Source organism: Dreissena polymorpha, chromosome 10 (genome assembly GCF_020536995.1).
Source record: "Dreissena polymorpha isolate Duluth1 chromosome 10, UMN_Dpol_1.0, whole genome shotgun sequence".
NCBI classification, from domain to species: domain Eukaryota; kingdom Metazoa; phylum Mollusca; class Bivalvia; order Myida; family Dreissenidae; genus Dreissena; species Dreissena polymorpha.
In genome coordinates, this window is record NC_068364.1 from 31,433,791 (window position 1) to 31,452,688 (window position 18,898).

Here is an 18,898-nt window from a genome sequence, read left to right on the forward strand (position 1 = left end):
TTTAGAAAGGTATAGAAAAAACCTCAACCAGAATAAACTTGCATCCACGATTAAACATGCTTATTCAAGACTTAAATTTGCCACTGAATAATGTTTTTTTCGATAACAATACCGTTTTGGTACATGAATTGTATACCAACTACAAGATCAGTGTTTATTATCCTAGAAACAACGTGAAAATCAATCAAGCTTTTCAGAATGGTAAATATTAAGACAACTAAAACAATATTTCAAATTCAAGATGGCGGCTGGACGGACTTTGTCGACAGTCATTGCAGCACCACCTGCGGTCCCGGAGTTCTCGTGTCGACGCGCACGTGCACAAACCCTGCACCGCAGAATGGCGGGAAAAATTGCGAGGGCGAGAAATTAGCCTTCCGGAAGTGCGAAATCCGGGAGTGCACAGTCGGTCAGTGGCGCTTGATTGGTCATTGTCGGCTCATGAACTACTGAAAAGTACTACGGGTACTCTAAAGTATACTTCAAAGTACCCCGGGTACGGGCAATACGCTTAAAGGCACCCGACCCTAAGCCGATGTACTTGTTATTATTTTGTCCGTACACCGGGTACATTGTATACATGTACTTAAAGCCCCATAAACACTCAAAACCAACGAATGTTTCATAAAATATTCCGAAAAATAAAGTTTACACATAAAAAATCAGTGTTCCTTATAGCAATAGCCTAACATAATGTGGACTTCGTCGTGCTTCCGACGCTACCAGAATACACTGTCGAGTTCGCTCGTAAATAATCGGATATCGTCGCCGGATATTCACATGGAATATATTATAAATAAAAACGAGCGTTTTGTATCTCGTTTAATCTATGTTACCATACCGCATCTAGCGTTGAAATTTCGGCTTTTACTGATTTGTATAGGTTAACTTTATTTTACGACATATTTTACGAAATATTCGTTGATTTTGAGTGTTTTTGGGGCTTTAAGCGTATCCGGGGTACTGAGTGCCTGAGCCGACAAAAAACCCACACATGAGCAGCAAATGTTACCACATGTATGCAGACTGTTCTTAGAAACAACGACGACAACATACAGCAACATATTCAATTTAATTTATGCAGATGGCGCCTGGGGCGCGTGGTCGTTTTTTTCCCCATGCGCGGTGATCTGTGGTAGCGGCTACCGACACAGGACGAGGAGCTGCTCTAACCCGCCACCTAGCGGGGAAGGCAAAGACTGCCAGGGTGCAGCTGTGGAACGACTCGACTGCTCCAGTGCCGCTTGTCCGCCGGGTAATATGAGTCGCGTTCTGTGCAGTTCGCACAGGCTAATCGAGTACGACACTGTCTGCTTATATGAGATTTTCCGTTTTAAATGAAGTCTCATGTAAACATAAATCCAGTGAACGGTGAGCGGATAACGTCGCACCTGATTGGCTTATGCGGACTGTGCATGGTAATCTGGGATGACTTTTAACGCACATGCATTTAGCCCAGTTTTCCCAGAATGTGAACGCATTATTATCGCCGACTACATGCCCATATCTGGTTTATACGGATAAATATGAGCCTCGCTCTAGAAAAACGGGGCTTAATGCATATGCGTAATGTTTCGTCCCGGATTAATCTGTGCAGAGAGATCAGTATATGATACACATATTGGGTTTCATTATTTACTGCGTTTTGGGAGGACAGATATATTTCAAGTTTTTAATACTTGTTAATCGTATTTGATTCCAGATATAAAAGTTTGCGACAAGGCAAGTCTCTTGGGTGCCGTCACGAAATCGACGTCATGTTCTACGTTAGCATCGACCTCATCAGCGTTAGATACGCTCGTCATTGAGACATACTGTTCCGCAACTAATGACACTACGAAATGGAAGCTTGGAATCGAGGTGCGGAGTACTCAATACACTTAGTTGGATAGTTTGCGGGAGACAATCGTATTACGTAGTGCGAACACACAACCTCCGCGCAGAGTATTACTGGTTCCGAGCATAGCGCTTTCATGTCCGTGTCGCCGTTTAACACCACGTGCTGATGGTCGATTCAAATATAAGTGTTAGTTTATACGTATTAAGTCTTCTGTTTTAAATGAATTCATTTGTATTATTCAATGTGAAAAATATACTGTATAAAAAGTTCAATTAAGTGGACAATTTTACGGATTTGCATCCCGTAAGAAACAGTTGCAGTGTCAACTGATTTAAACAGGATGTTTCACTGAAACTTGACTTTGCCAATTACGAGGATTGGAATCGCAATGATTACTTTACAATCGTGATACATCGGCTATCTCGGATTTTTATGAAATAAATCGTCTGCTGATCCAGAGTGGATTACTTTATTCTTGGCAGGTTACAAAACACCAACAATTAGTGTCCAGACTTATAAACGCTCCAAACGGATTTTCGACCTGTTCAGTTTACGCACGCAAGAAATATAAACGATTCCAATAAACATCTGTGTAATTTCTGCTTATTTACAGATACATAACAACTGCGATTTGATTCCATTGTACACACCAATCGGAGTTGTGCGTGCTGGCACTGCGCATGTACTGCAATACGGCGTTTTGGTAGAGTGCTATGTCAACAATTTACAAGTAAGTGCATTATTTTTTTTATTTTATGCACATCAGAAAAAGATTTTTGCGGCAGTTATATTCTGAACATCGGCGATGACCGAAATATTGAGCGTCAAATATCAAAACTACTGATATTTATATCCGATCTGTTCTTGCGCGCGGCAAATATAAGCACTGCATAGCATCTTGATTGCTGACGGTAGACAAATATCTTCCACTTATTACTGGAAACATTTTTATTTGAGAATTGGTTACAATTTTAAAACGACAATCGGAAAAAATTACGGAACTATTTTGTTTCGTAATGTGTGATTTCTCCGCGTTATGTAACGTTATACTAACATACGTAGCACAAGATCAAGGATGATAATTAGGTTCGTTTGTCAGCATCTCACCGTCTTATGCAAATGTGCAGATTTTGCTCTTTATTATTCAGATGGCGACCAAGAACTGCCACGATGAATTAATCATTGAAAACCAAGCATTGGACGACACAACAAGAACTTATCACATGATTTTATTTGAAAATTAGTGTAGAGAAAACTGTGCGCGAAAAAGGAAAATAAATGTGTTTCCCACCGATCTAATCACGTGCTATTTATAAGTTTATTTACATTTAAAGATGAGAAAAATTCGCTCCTGATCAGTAAAATAAATAAGTTATCCGTTGATCGTTTGTACGTAAAAAGTGATTGCCTTGAAATATGTAATGTAAAGAAAATTCTCGAGTCTTAAAAATAAATACATATGCCATAGATGTTAAACCTGCTTGTATTTCAAACTTAACGACCGGAGATTTTCAGCACTTGTAAGTAAATATGAAAGCAATTATTTTCTGTTCTGTTTGTACTTGGAAGTAAATGCATGAAAATTCACAGAGCTTGAAAACAAATACGCGATACAGTACTCTTTATTGTACCTTTCACGTAAATGTATTTGGGCAGTGCTCCTTGAATCAAAGTACTGGCAGTACTGGTGTGACGATGCTTTTGAAGAGGATGGATATAAAACATCAATTTAACTTACCTATATCACCACAATTGTGTATGTTGATACGAACATTTGGGTACGATACAAAATTTGGGTACGAAAATTTTGGGTACGAAAAAAAATTTGGTACGAAAAATTTTTGCGTACGAAACAATTTTGGTACGAAAAAAAGTTTAGGGGTACGGGGAAGTAGTACCCGTGTGTAACTTGACCCATTGAGCGAAACTGGGAGGCGGGTCACATTCTGGTTCATTAAGTATGGCAATACCTTCATGATGATTCTCGAAAGTAGGTATGAGCACATAGCCGGACCATGTGAGCTCAATCGTATGAGCACTTGACTATCCGAGTTCGCCCACGAACATATGGATAAGTTAACTAATAGCGAAATGACCTTATACATGTATACGCTGAAATCTAACAATCGGACGAAATATCAAACATGGTATGTACACTTAGGTGGTTGTGTAATTTCTGTTAGAATATCGTATTCAATACTAGTATGTAAATTTTAAATGATTGTGCCCGCACTTGAGTTTGTTGTCTTGTTTGAGTCTATACGCGCCTAGGCTGCACTCAGTGTGTGTATTTGTGTTTTCAAGGTTATGAGTTACCTCCGCGCTGAGGCTGCATAATGTTGGGACCCGGAGTGTGACCAGCACTCCTACCTAATAAGATTAGATATACGACAGTTGGGACGAATTTTGAATGATAGCTGCAATTTCCAGCTATTTGTTTTGAAACCGTTTTGACCGTTTTGGATTTGAATTGTGACCCATTCAATTCACAGCAAGATTTTAAGACGGCTGCCAAGCTGTCCATGCGAGCTACGGAAATCAAGGAACAGGACACCTCGTATCAGGTCAAGGACCTGCTTTCAAGACGGAGCTCCAGCGGTGATACCACTTCCTCTGTGAAGAACCGTCTGCACACGTGGAAAAGGACCATACCAAACCCTGTATAACGCTAAACTATTTACAAAGTACATTTAGTATTTTTCATGCCAAAATGGAGAGAAAAAAATCAAAAAACAAATTAGCAAATTGGACAAAAATCGGTCGCCATTTCATTTTTACACCATCAGTTGATCCGCTTCATTTAGAAGCTTATTTTGCATTCAAAGAATAAAGCGTTTTGATTGTCAGAAGCATTGGTTGCATAGCACCATATTTTTTGCAATTTTAAGACTTGTGTCTTTCGAATATGGGGTCTTGATATGTGCCATTGTCATCATATTTCATACTGGCAAAATATCTGCTGAACCACCTAGACAAGTGAAAAAACACTTCTATCCATGAAGAACCACCTGCATATTTCCAAATCCACCTGCATTCACGACGAACCACCAACATCTGTGAAAATACACATGTATTCGCAAAAAAAACACCTGCACTTGTAAAAATCTAGTACATTCATGAAGAACCCTCTACATCTGTGAAAACCAAATGCGTTCATTAAGAACAGCCTGCCTCTGTGCAAATCAAATTTATATAGTTTAAACAGATTTATTTTAGCTCAATTGCATCGAAAGCCTCAAGCTTATAGAAATGCTCTCGATTCCTGGGTCTATAACCCGTACTCGTGTCTTTGGGGAAGATCTAGAAAACGCTCACCGAGTGGGGATCGAACTCGAAAATCCACCTGCATTTAGAAAGAACAAACTGCTTCTGATGAAATCCATATGTATCCACAAAGAACCACCTGAATCTGTGAAAATCCACTTTTATTCATAAACAACCACATGCATATATGAAAAACAACCTGCATTTGCGAAACACCTCACTGCATCTGTAAAATCAACTCTCATTCATGAAGAATCACCTACATCGGTGAAAATCCACTTGCATTCATGAAGAAATGCCCGTATCTTTGAAAATCAACTTGCAGTTCAAGGAGAACCACATGCTTCTCTAAAAATCCGTCTGACACTTTTCTAACAAAATACTTTCATCGGTGACACACTACCTGCAAAATCTTGCGAAAACAACCTGCATTTTGTAAACAGGCGTTAAGCAGATTCATATAGCCTCGTTATTGTATGTTTGCTCTTTCTGTGAAAATTTCATAAACAAATACAGCAACAGTAACTGTTTCAGGTTCTACAAGAGATAGATTGTATCCCTTCAATTGTATGGAATATTTATATAACATAAGTGCGATCAAGTTCATTAAAGCAACTCCTTATACATTATTTCCTTTTTTTGTATTTTCAGGTTGTTCTAAAGTATTTTTTAAACTGAAGATGTAATACATTGCCCGTTTGATTGGGGTAAAAGTTTATTCCAATTGTTATGAAGAGTTAATGACCAGGGTTCATTCTATTGAAGACGCGTTTTAATTATTGTTCAATAATAAATTCATGAAATAGTTTGAGATATATTGTACAATGTTCAATCTAAGATTGTTCATCAATTTACACTAGTTAACTGATTTTTTTTTTAAATACAGGTAAACACCGTTAAATTAATAACTAAAATTTACATGACAAGAGAAAAAGCTATTGTCTACAGTATAATTAATTGTTAATGTCATATTCATAACTTAAAATTCTTTGTTGTTTATATTTTTGACAATTGTTGATTTTATTGCTATCTACTTACAATTTCAGACAGATTTTGCCTGGATCAATATTTTATTTTTCTTTACAATTGGTGTTGCGAGAGTGTAATACATTTTTTAATAACATTAATGATGCATATGTATTATCCATGTCCAGATATCATTCCCAAAGTTTATATTATTTTAAACTTTAATTAAATACATTGATCATGTGTGCTGGTAACACATGGCTCTATAATTTATTATAATCTTGGATATTTAAATATTTCACTGCATTTTTATTACTTAGTAAGTATTAATTGTTTCAATATGTATATGAATCAACATTTATCTTTGTAAAGGCAAACACAAGTTTGCAGTTTGAAGTTCCAACCGCTGTATTTAAAAGTGTGTTGTTTTGATGGCTAAAAAAAATCTTATTCATACTATTTTAGTAAGAGTTAGAACGAATCTTCTTTATTATTATTTACTTTAGGTCACCCGAGAATTTGCTCGTTTTTAGCTTTTAGAATATTTTTATTATTTACTTTAGTTCACCTGAGCATATTGCTCGTGGATAGCTTTTAGGATACCATATTGACCGTAGGCCATTTTCTGATGTGTTAACAGTGTGTTAATCCGCACAGGCTGATCATGGATCTTAAAACAAAGAATACCATGAAAAGCCTAAAGCGTCGTCCCTGATCAACCTATGTGGACTGATTAAGCTAATTTTGGGGCGACATTTTATGCATATACATTAAGCCCTGTTTTCCTAATATAGTGAACATTACCACAACGTCTGCTGTGTTATTGCAGGGCACAGATGATTGGTTTTGGCATGTAAAATTGTATTGTGGTTCTGTAACCAAGTTTAAAAAAATATGCCCCAGGGTCAAAATTGGTCAAGTCCTGGGGGTAACATGTTTCCCTTATATGTATATATGTCATCAAAAATGGCAAGGCACAGAGTTTTTGGTAATTTGCATTAAACATCTTATAGTGGTCCACTACCAAGATTGGTCATACCATTCCTTTGGGGTCAGAATTGAATAGGGAGTTACTAGTTTCCCATATTTGTATATCTTGAAAAGTTTAAGGAACTTCTTCTTTCCAAAATGGTGTTGGAAATATCACAAACGCCACTCGGAGCAGTCAATTCATGTCTGGAAGTCTCTGATGACCGACCAAGTGTTTATGACTCCTTGTTTATTTTTTTGTTTTTGATAAATGATAGTTCATATTATATTGAAACGATCACATTTTACATACTAGATCAATCTTTGTAAGCGCAAAAAATGTTTAATTTCTCTTTAATTACAAAAAGTGTTGAGATTTATGATTTATTTATTTGAATACTTATATTCTATTTAAATTTCAATAAAATACATACATGAAGTGCATTCAATATTACGATGCTATACAATTAAGTCTGATGGTTAAAAGTGAACATTTTATATGCTGAAATCTTTAACCTTTTTATATAATACCAATTGGCATATAATTATGTTATATTTAAACATGGCCGCTGATATTGGTATTGAAGTTAACATTTGTTAACAATGATTATCAAAATTTGAACCGTCCATTTATTTGCCATGTTTGTACATGATAATGTGATATTTATGTACTTTGAAATGTTTTTGATACAAAACAATTATCATGTATGCTGAAAATTATAAATGTTGCTAGTTTAATGCCGAAGATACTGTTTGTGAAAAATATGAGTAGTGATAAAGTTATAATACTACATATTAAATAATGTGAATTTGATAAGTGTTATACTTTTTATTTCACAAGACACTTATTTTTGTTTGTACGCAACTTACTCATTTATATTTTGTTCTTCAAATACTACACAACAAACATCGTACTTGTTTTGTTTTGTTAAAAATATTTTGTTTATATCTTGAACACATACAGAAGTTTAAATACATATTCAGTTATATAGAAACCAATTAAGTTAACCAAAAAAAATCTAATGTTTTCTGGGCTTTGTTCGAAAATGGGCCCGCTCTGTTTAAAATCATGGCCGCTATGGGGCTAGGCAGTTTACCTGTCTTATAGAGCAATAGTGTAACATTGTTAATACTCTAAAATTTGTCCTAATGATATCTCGGCCGAGTTTGAAACTTATTCACGTAAAGTTAAAACTAGGTCACTAAGTCTAATTAAATAAAACGGTTGTAAGCACTCAGCAAGTCAGAATTAAATTCAAATCTTCATGAAACTTGGTCAGTAAGAACTTTTATTCTAAAAAATATCAGTCAAATTTGAAAATGGTTCCTGTCCGTTGAAAAACAAAATCACAAGGGGGCGGGGATGTTTTCCTAATAAATTATATTGAAACCTAGTTAACTCTTTTGAAGTCACATTTGTGTCCAATCTTGATGAAACTTGCTCAGAATATTTTATCTAATGGCATCTTTGCAAACTTTGAAAATTGCGTTGGTCTACCTATACACTTGGACACAAGGCGGTTGGGTAGTTTGCCCTGCATGTCTTCAATGAAGCAACAATCTAAAAGTCTCACTTTTTGCCCAATTAGCATGGACCTTAATCACACATTTGTTCTATTGACATCTCAGGGGAATTAACAAATTTTTAGGAGTAAAAATCAAGTTAAGAAACCAAAGTCATGACGCAAACCTCACAAAAGCTTCACAAAACAGTTCATTTTCATCGTGTCTTCTTGTCAGAGTTGTTGCCTTTGTTAGTTTTTGTACTTAAATGTTGTCCAAAGCATATCTTGCAAAATATTTGAGATAGTAACTTCAAACATATAGATAGGTAGATCTGATTGGGTGTTTGTGAAGGGACAAGAACCACAACATTTGTTCCACTATTGTGAGGGTTTTTGCACACTGTTTAATGTGTGAACCTTAATTAAGCCTAGAGGTTTGTTATTGTGCATGTCACACCTTTAATGTTTATCTGAAAAATTGTTCAAATCATGTTTATTTGGTCAAAATTGGGTATTCCCCGGGGTTAAATGTTTAGACATTTAAAGTAGATCTAAACAACTTCAAATCTCTCTGAAATAGGAAGGATCAGACTTTCATTATTTGTTGTGTAACATTTCCTTTACTTAGTTTGTTCAACTCCTGACGTATAAACTTGCTAAGCCCCTGGGTCACATAATTGATATAGATCTTCATCATCAACATCTGCAGCAGCATCATCAGCAGCAACAACATCATCATTATCATCATCATCACCACCACTACCATCACCATCATCATTATCATCATCATCATCATCATCACCATCAACATCATCATCATCATCAATCCCTCACAACTTGTTTCTTTTATATGTATAAAGTGACAATTAGATTTTGTTATTGTTGTCTCAGACCATATAAAATCTATGTCATACTGAGTAAAACGCCTCAATAACATTTAGTACACAAACATAACAAAGTCTGCACATAATATATTGTATCTGCATCTCTGAGGTGAGTGGTCCTCGTGTTATATTTAATTTTGTTCTGATCCAATCTTAAAACTGTAAGTTGTAACTATTTAATTATATGAAAATAAACCAAACTAGCAATACCCTGACAAAGGTGCATGTGTGTGTGAGGGGGGGGGGATATTTAAGATATGATAAAAATAACTATATTAAATTTAAATTATGTTTTTAATAAAGGTGTATGTAAACGCATTATTTCTTTTTGAAAAGTGCTTACATAAAAGCTATCTTAAAGACCTAACTTTACATTCAAGTGATCAGCAAATACTAAGGCTTCCTGTTTTTAACAATATTGAGGTAACTTCCTTATATATATATATATATATATATATATATATATATATATATATATATATATATATATATATATATGTGTATATATATATATTAAATATAAATGTGTTTTTTTTACAAAATTAAGGATATTTTAAAGGCAAATTTCTGCAGCATTATGAGAAAGTTATTGTTAATTCTTTAACTTGAAATTTAATAGTAAGTAGGTCAGGGCAAATGATTTTCAAAAGAAAATTCAATATTGCTTTCTATTAATCAGCTGCTAATGCGTTAAGTTTTCCCAGTAAACTGCTGATTTTTAAATGGTTGTCTTTACTGTTTGGAAAACTTGAACATTCATCGCATCATCTATACATACCCGGAATGATAAAATAGGTGGGATTGATTAACAATTTAGGTAAGATAATTTTAATCAATTAATGCTATGACAGCCAACAGGTCATGATAACTAAGAAAGACGAATGTTCATAAAATGTGCGTATGTTAATTTCATTCTTTGACATATCGTAACTATAAATATAAGTCACAAAATGACGTCGCGCCCGTTCTTCGTATCTTGCGGGCCAATATAAATTATATTGACCCGTCTTGTTCATATCTGGAAAGAATCTGAATATGTTTTGGAATTGTTTGATTCTTTTTTAGATTGATATTTTACTGTTAAATAAAACACAACGTCCAAAATGTTGTCACTAAAATCCATAGTCGTTTAGCTTAAACCGAGGTGATTGGTCACATAAATTACGTCACGCGAGATACGTCATACATTTTGTATTCAGTCGAATATAAAAAGAACGGAGATCAGGTTCGGTAAATACAAAATTTAAGAAACTAAATAGAATGATATGCAATATAAACAATATCCCACGGCTCGACTGGCTCGGGTAAAATGCCCTCGGGTCGTTTTGAAGTCAGCGGGCCTATTATAGACGGCCGGCCAGGCTCAGCCGTGTGGTACTGTCTAAATAAAAAACACCAGTCAAACGAGGAATGTAATTCTTAGAAAAAATCTTGACAAACAGACCGGATAGAATATAGGTGGATGCCAATTCGAAATGCTTGTATTATCATTATAAAAGGAAGGAAGGATTTGTGAAAGGAAAATTATGTCACTAGTAAAACAAATATATTCATACCACGTGTCCAAACAAGTATGCACTTCATGGAAATGGGAATACAATAACGTTTTATTCCAGCCTGTACTTTGTTCACTTTTGAGGGACACACTTATTCATAAATTCACGTTATGATGGTAGGAAGCAAAGACTACAAAACAGTTGCAGCATAAATCATTATTCAAAGCATTTTGGGTTAGACGCGAACTGAGACTATTATGCACTGATGGTTCAAAGAAAACTAATATTACCAGTCATAACGGTTCAAAAGAATATTTGTGCTTTTCTGGTTATTCAGCAAGTACATGCTGACATGCAACGGCGTATGATTGGCGAAACAGGCTACAATGCAATAAGGTTTGAAAACAAATAAAACAACAGTGAGGAGACGATATCACTTAATGTTTCTTTCTTTGTTGACACTTAATTAAGTTTTCGGAGACTACCAATTTATAAAAAGAAAACGAATGCCAGGCCAATAGTTCAGGCCATTTTGCTTCCGAAGATATTGCCATCGTCATGTGAGTCAACCTGAAATAGGACACACTACAGTTATAAAAAAAAATGGATAAAGCGTTTCAAAGCAACTTAAAGAACTAACAAATAGCATACATGTTATAATCATGTCGTTTACAAAAGATAATTAATGTTTTTGATATCCTCAATATAGCAACCTATTTATAAAGTAAAATTACAGGCTCTTAAATGATTTTGGATAATAGATAAAAGCAAGGAAACAGCTGGTACCTATAGCCGACCATGTCAACATGAATCCTGTATGTTCCGTATTCCCTTCCGATCTAAAGTGGACATCTGCCACGCGGCCTAGGATCTGAAATGGGGCTGGTGCTCTCGAGCCACAATACGGACCTGATCTCAAATCAATGCATATGCTCATTGTTACTGTTTGGTGAAGCACTTTCAATATGAACTATATGACTTGGGACAAACACGATTGAAAATAAAATGAAGTATAACTTACATTTGTAGTTTTCAATAAATTCAATTATGACGTTTATTTGCTTTTATAGACAAATAACATATTCTACTATTTTGGACACAACATTTATATTATTAGGAATTATAAAAACTATTACACGCCTAACATTTTCTATACATATTGTAAACACTGAACATGTTTATATACCGTGCTTATTTCCACCGTGCGTATTGGAGACGGTGACGTCGGCGTTTAGGCATTCCATCAACAACATCACTAAGTCGAACCGGTGGTCAAACGTAAACAAAATACTCTAAAATAAAATAATTAAAAATGTTTTAAAATATGTTACAAGCGTGTTATTAGCTGCTACAAGTGTTCGATGTCACCTATTGCTCAATATACGACTGATACACACGCACCTGTGTTCCTTTAGGTGCAGTCACATGATATGTGCAGTCGGCGTTCGATGGGTAAGCATAAGGGAAGTTGGGGCTGCTGATGTTGCCTGTGCGTCCGGTGAAGTTGGTTTTCCCACACGTGGGGTCTGCATATAAAAAAGTTTATTCATTGCAAAGAAGAAACATAGTGTCATTATTTTAATGCCTGATCGTTGTTGACCTAAGCTAGAAGAGTTTACCAAAAATTTGAATTTTATTGATATTAAAGTTATATATTATTTGGTCTTGGTTGGCCTCGTGTTTTGAAGACTTTACATGTTTAAACATGTAAATGATTCTATGGTTCCTAATCCCTTTTATATAATATTAATTTATATTCCTGTTTATACTTTGTAATTCACAAAGACTTGTATACGGCCTTAGAAATAGAGCACCGTTTTTTAAGGATTAGCATTCCATTACACATATTTTTTTTTGGTATTCATTACATACATTATACATGTAAAGACCCACCACAGCCGATCTCGTCCGACATGTCTCCGCAGTCGTTGTCACCATCACACTGCCAGTGACCCGATATGTACTTGCCATTCGCGCATTGAAATGTACCCAATTCTTGAGTGGAAACTGCAAATAGTCACCCAAAGTCTCTATCTAGTATTGGAAGTTTATTAATATGAAGTATATTTCCGGTAGTCTGTAAGAAATTAAGGCCTAAATGGTGTAGTGAAAACGGCGTTTGCCTTGCGACCGGAAGGTTCTTGGTTCGCTCCCTACACAGTGCAAGTTGTCATGATCTTTTTAAAAATACAAAGCAGAGGTTCCCACTAAAGGGACAAAGAGAATGTCCCTATAAGCACAAGGCTTTCTATACCACCGAGCTTAAATAAAAAATAACTAACGCAGCTCACTTATCATGCTTTAACAGCTAAATAAAAATACGCGTAATCTTCAATATTCAGATATTTTTTGCGATACCTTTGAGGGCTCATCTAGTTTGCATTTGCTATGATGATACTAATTAGCAACATGTTACAACAATGAAAATTGACAAATAATAAAAAAAATATTTAAACAAAACTTTTCTGTAATAAAATAAAACTATACCCGGTATATATTTTTAACATTTTTTTTTTGCTATTTGGCCAAATTGTGATTGTTCGTATTGTTGATAGGAATTGCCTTATCTGAAATTGCGAAAGACATTGGAACAATCAACATATCATTCTTTACAAACAACGTTTTATCAATCAACGGTTGTTTCATTCAATTAATAATGGTAATATTTTGAAAAGATTATACATGGATTATACATGGGTCAGCTGTGTTTGTAACAGCAGATTTGTGTCTTGTTTCTTTTTTAAATAATCTCATTCTGGAAAACGCCTATTACTTACCAGACTGGCAGTTCTTTTCGTCGCTGTCGTCGCCACAGTCATCCTGGCCGTCACATCGGTAGCTACCCGGTACGCACTTGGTGTTGTTGCAGGTGAACTGAACCGACAGACACGTTCCTTAAATATGGATACTCATTTTATACTCAGTTAAGCATTCGCATGCATGCTGGAAGAACTCAGTTTCTCAAAAATATATAAAGGCCATTGCTTTTCAAGGATATGTCGATGTATGCGAACAATTGGGTTTAATGGAAATATTACCGGTTAACGCCAATACAAACGTTGTATATGCAAAAAGATTGTCAGACGACTGCAAAACGATCAGTGAAACTGAACACTCTTAGGCGTAAAAACAGTCTCCACCAACCTGACCGAACCTTTTATTTGACGACTCAAAATTATTATTTTTTGGATTCCAGGATGTCTTTGATCATTTTTGCTGCGTTAGATCCCAATTAATTAAATCGCAAAAAGAAACTTTTACATAAAAAGAGTGATGTGTATACATGAGACTTTGAAGTTTGATTTCATTGAACATTCTAAGAAAAGTGGGAAATGTCTTGAGTAAACAAAGAGTTAACAAAAAGGCACCTTTCCTACCCTATTGTTTGGTAATGTTAGTGGAAACAAATGGGACATACGAATCACGTGATCTGTGAAGATGTAGGACAGCTCGAAACCCCGAAAACCATGGCTCCCATCGGTAACGAAGTTGATGGTGAGAAATCGCTGGGTCGAGGACATGGGGGCGAAAGTATTACCACAGAATTTGCCAAGACTACGGCTGTTAGTTGTGTTTCCATCGAACAATTCGAGATAGTCGTACGTGCAACTGAAACTGTATGAAAATATTATAGTATGTAGCGTTTTGAAATAAAAAAGATGAAGCTTGAGTTGAAATTTCACTATATGTTTCGACCAACGTCGGAACACATAGTAAATATCTCATTTCCGATATATATAAGCAAACATCATGGCGGATTTCAGCTTATACCTCGCCGTCATCCACTGTAAAAACATAATCATAAAAAGTGATGTTCATGAAAAACGGTTTCTTTACCCGCTTCCTTCCAAGTGAAATGTGTTAGCCACAAGTTCTACGAATTTTCCTTCTGGGGCCTCTATTGTCCACACGCAGTCCAAGTTTTTGCCGTAATCATGCCCGACGTCGTAGCCGGAGTGACTTCGAATGATTCCGTTGTCGGTCGTGAAAAACGACTGGTTACCGCATTGGTAGGATATCGGAACGACTGTAAGAATCGTTCCATTTGGTTAGATTTCAACATGAAATCAACTTCTATGTCTATTAATTTCTAGGAAATGCATGTTGAGTGATGTTAATAATTGATATGGCACCATTTGAATACTTTAGGTCATATAGGGACTATCTTTACACATTCCAAGTTGAAAGCACTTGAATTAAATATTATCTCGAGCCCAACATTTAATCTTCCATCTCTTTTGATACTATAGCTGTCTTAATGGTGTTTCAAGATTTATACTACTGAACATTTGATTGCACGCAAACATAATATATAACTTTTTATAATGTACATAATTCAAGCTGCTTTTTTTCCAATGACAGTGCACAGATTCGGCTTTGATACAAATCGAAAATGTTTTGCGTAAGTTAATGTTTTGCGTAAGTGAATGATTGATTATAAAATCAAATACGAACTTACTGCTTGCCGTAGCCACCGCTACAAGTGTGAAGAAAAGACAGGACCAGAACATCGTGTCTCCAGTCTGTCTACTATGGGAAGCGTCGTGTTTCATCTATATATACAGACACGTGTCAATGTTTTTAAATTCTTTAAAGGAACGTACCTTAAAAACTCGAGTTTCTTAAAATTGCTTTAATTGATGGCGGGGAACGATATTTTGTACTCGTTAATGGTACAAGAAAAAAGTAATACAATTGCAGATGAAAATGTATTATTGCACTTATTGCTCAGTTTTTGCTTTTCAAAATAAGATGTACTGTAAATTACGGATAGGATTCATTCGTATTAAAGTGTTTTTACAAAACGATCGGCATGTAGAAACTACCGTTACAACCTATTTGAAGGACGAACATTAGTGAAACAAACCCCTGACCCTGTCGAAAAAAGGCTAGCAGCAAACATTGAACAAATCATAAATTCAGTTTATAAATAATAAAAACACTCTTTAAGGAGTACTTTGAAATATATTTGGAATAGTGATAAGATATTGCCTAATGCGTCATTGACACATATGTTCCAATTTCAAAAGCTCCGTTTGTCCTATCTGGCAGTTTGAGTCATGCGAGCTTCATGTCTGATGTAACGTACTACGAGCGTACTGAAACACGAACCATGGACACTTGTTGCACGATGTCGACTAGTCAATATAAATTGCCGCCTTAGAGTCTTTTGATGATTTTTGCTTTGGCAGACTTCAGATTTATTCTGAACGCTAATTATTTCAGCTAGATGTCGACATGCACTCTAACATGGACAGACTTCAAGGTTTTGATTTTTTTGTAGTGCGATGCAAATGAAAACTGTGGATAGATCACCCGATCCTGTTTTATTAGCTACTACTAGTAGAAACTTATTAGACTTTTTAGACTACTACTGCTAATAATAAAAGATGCCTTTCCTACCGCGGTAAAATTTATTAGCTACTGCCAAAACTAATATCTAAAAGATCACGGTTGGCCTGAATTATTTCGACCAATCAATCAAAAGCACTCTTTACGGCAACAAAGATGGAGGCATCCAGCTCTGTTGCAGTAGGCCTACCGACGGTAGGCTACGTTCTAAATTTCTATATCATCACGATTAAGTGTTGGCGTATCTGCATGTTTATTAGTAGACTATTTAGCGACTGAAGACAATAACGATTGCTTTCACTGAAATATTGTTTCAAGGAATCTTATTGTGCTATAGACGTCTATTTTGGATTTAAAGCGTTATTATTTTCGACTGACCTACTTTCGCTAGGTCGATCTACACAATACTTTTTACTCAAACCAAACTGAAATGAAAAATGCTGGTGTACCCTAGTATGGTTAGCAACGATTGTACTTTAAAGGGATCTTTTCACGCTTTGGTAAATTGACAAAATTGTAAAAAGTTGTTTCAGATTCGAAAATTTTCGTTTTAGTTATGATATTTGTGAGGAAACAGTAATACTGAACATTTACCATGGTCTAATATAGCCATTATATGCATCTTTTGACGATTTTAAAACCTAAAAATTATAAAGCGTTGCAACGCGAAACGATTGAATAATTTGGAGAGTTCTGTTTTTGCCGTTAAATTTTGTGAAACTACGAAGATTGCTTATATGTATGTGTACTTGGCGGAATAGCTCAGTAGGCTAAAGCGTTTTTACTTCAGGACTCTGGCAGGACTCCAGGGGTCACTGGTTCGAATCCTGCTCCGGGCAATGTTCTTATCCTTTTTTAAATTTTATTCTTGATTTTTTACTGGAGCTTTTACGATCCAATGTTTACATTTATCAATATAAAGCATTTAATGAATAAGTTAAAAAATGCCAAAATCTGTGAAAAGGCCCCTTTAAAACCGGGATTTCTTTACCAGAGTATCGTATCGATATATTCATTTGTCACTGTTTCTCTTGTTTCATGTTTCGTCCTCTAGCCTTTCCTCCTTTGTTTTTTAAGAAAAGCATTTTAACAAATTTCATCAAACTTCTAATTTGCCAAATCTTTAGATATTTTTCCATACCTCACCCACTATTTTATTGTAACGTTTTTACCTACTCTACTGTAAACACAATAAAATCAAAATAAAGCATGAACACAAACCAATTTAATCAAAGAAACTAGGCTATTAACAAATCACAAAAAATCCTACCATATAAGTAATGCTGGGGCTAGTAGTTATATATGTGGGGCGAATCCTTATAAAATAAGGGTCGAGTTTATATGGGGCGAGTCGTTCCCTATCTGGCTACATTACTAGTTCTTTTTGAATGCTCTGAGCTTGTATGGGTGCTTACGGAGTGTCAATAGCTGTGAGTAACTATTTCTATTTCACAACTGTGTTTATATTGTTTCTAAAATTTCACATTTTCGATTAAATGACCCGCAGCCTTTTCACAAAATGACCAGGCTAGGGCATCTTCACAAATTTTGGTGAAAAACCCATGCAGTTCCATAATACACTGCTTTTTATATCCCCCGCCAACAAGGATATGTGAATCGCAGCCATCCGTCCGTTCCAATTGTGTCCGGAGCATAACTTGATCATTTATAAAGCCAGTTTTATTAAACTTGCTACAAATGTTCCCCATCATTAGATTATGTGTCACCCTAAATTACCAGGTCCCTGGCCACATCCAAGGTCAAGGTTACACTTATAGGTCAAATGTCTATGCGGTCAAATGTTTCCATCCAGTTCATGTCCATAGAAAATAACTTCATTTATTAATATTAAGCCAATTTCATTAAACTTGCTGCGAATGTTCCCCATTGTTTGATGGTGTATCGCGCTAAACAACCAGACACTACCTCCAAGGTGAAGGTCACACTTAGGTAAAGCGTCTTTATATGGTACAATGTTTCCATCCAGTTCGTGTCCAGAACATGATGTTGTCATTTATTAGGTGAATTTCATTTAACTTGGTACAAACGTTCGGCACCATTATTCAATGTGTCTTGCTTAAAGGGTTTCCTGCCTCCAAGGTAAAGGTCACACTTATATGTCAAATGTCCATAATGTTCTACACTTATTTATGTCAAGAGCATAATTTTGTTATTTTTAGCTTTTGTCCGTTGTGCGTCGTCCATCATCAACATTTTGCCTTGTGAACACTCTAGAGGCCACATTTATTGTCTGATCTTCATGAAATTTGGTCTGAACATTTGTCCCATTGATACCTCGACTGAGTTCGAAACTGGGTCTTGCTGGGTCAAAAACTAGGTCACTAGGTAAAAAAAAAAGAAAAACCTTGTGAACACTGTAGAAGTCACATTTGATGCCCAATCTTCATGTAACTTTGTCAAAATGTTTGTCTAAATGATATGTTGAATGAGTTCAAAAATGGTTCCGGTCCGTTGAAAAACATGGCTGCCAGGGGGCAGGGCAGTTACGCAGTATTTCTTATATGGCTTTAGAGAAACCTTATGAACACTCTAGAAGTCACAATTTTTGCCCAATCATCATGAAACTTGATCAAAACATTGGTTTCATTGATATCTCGGACG

The 18,898-nt window shown here is 35.6% G+C and overlaps 1 protein-coding gene across 4 annotated transcripts in view; it reads left to right on the top strand.

Moving 5' to 3' along the window:
• Window positions 1-18,898, top strand: part of LOC127848111 (coadhesin-like) — a 98,981-nt gene that overhangs the window by 5,040 nt on the left and 75,043 nt on the right. For 2 of the 4 annotated variants that reach the window (XM_052380409.1, XM_052380412.1), the window contains exons 5-9: window positions 242-409; window positions 1,085-1,255; window positions 1,703-1,860; window positions 2,454-2,570; window positions 2,989-3,383. In XM_052380409.1, the coding sequence (XP_052236369.1) occupies window positions 242-409; window positions 1,085-1,255; window positions 1,703-1,860; window positions 2,454-2,570; window positions 2,989-3,084 (710 nt within the window). In that variant the 3' untranslated portion in view covers window positions 3,085-3,383. Of the gene's footprint in view, window positions 1-241; window positions 410-1,084; window positions 1,256-1,702; window positions 1,861-2,453; window positions 2,571-2,988; window positions 3,384-18,898 lie in introns of those variants that run through there. The other 2 variants (XM_052380411.1, XM_052380410.1) reach the window with 2 other exon arrangements.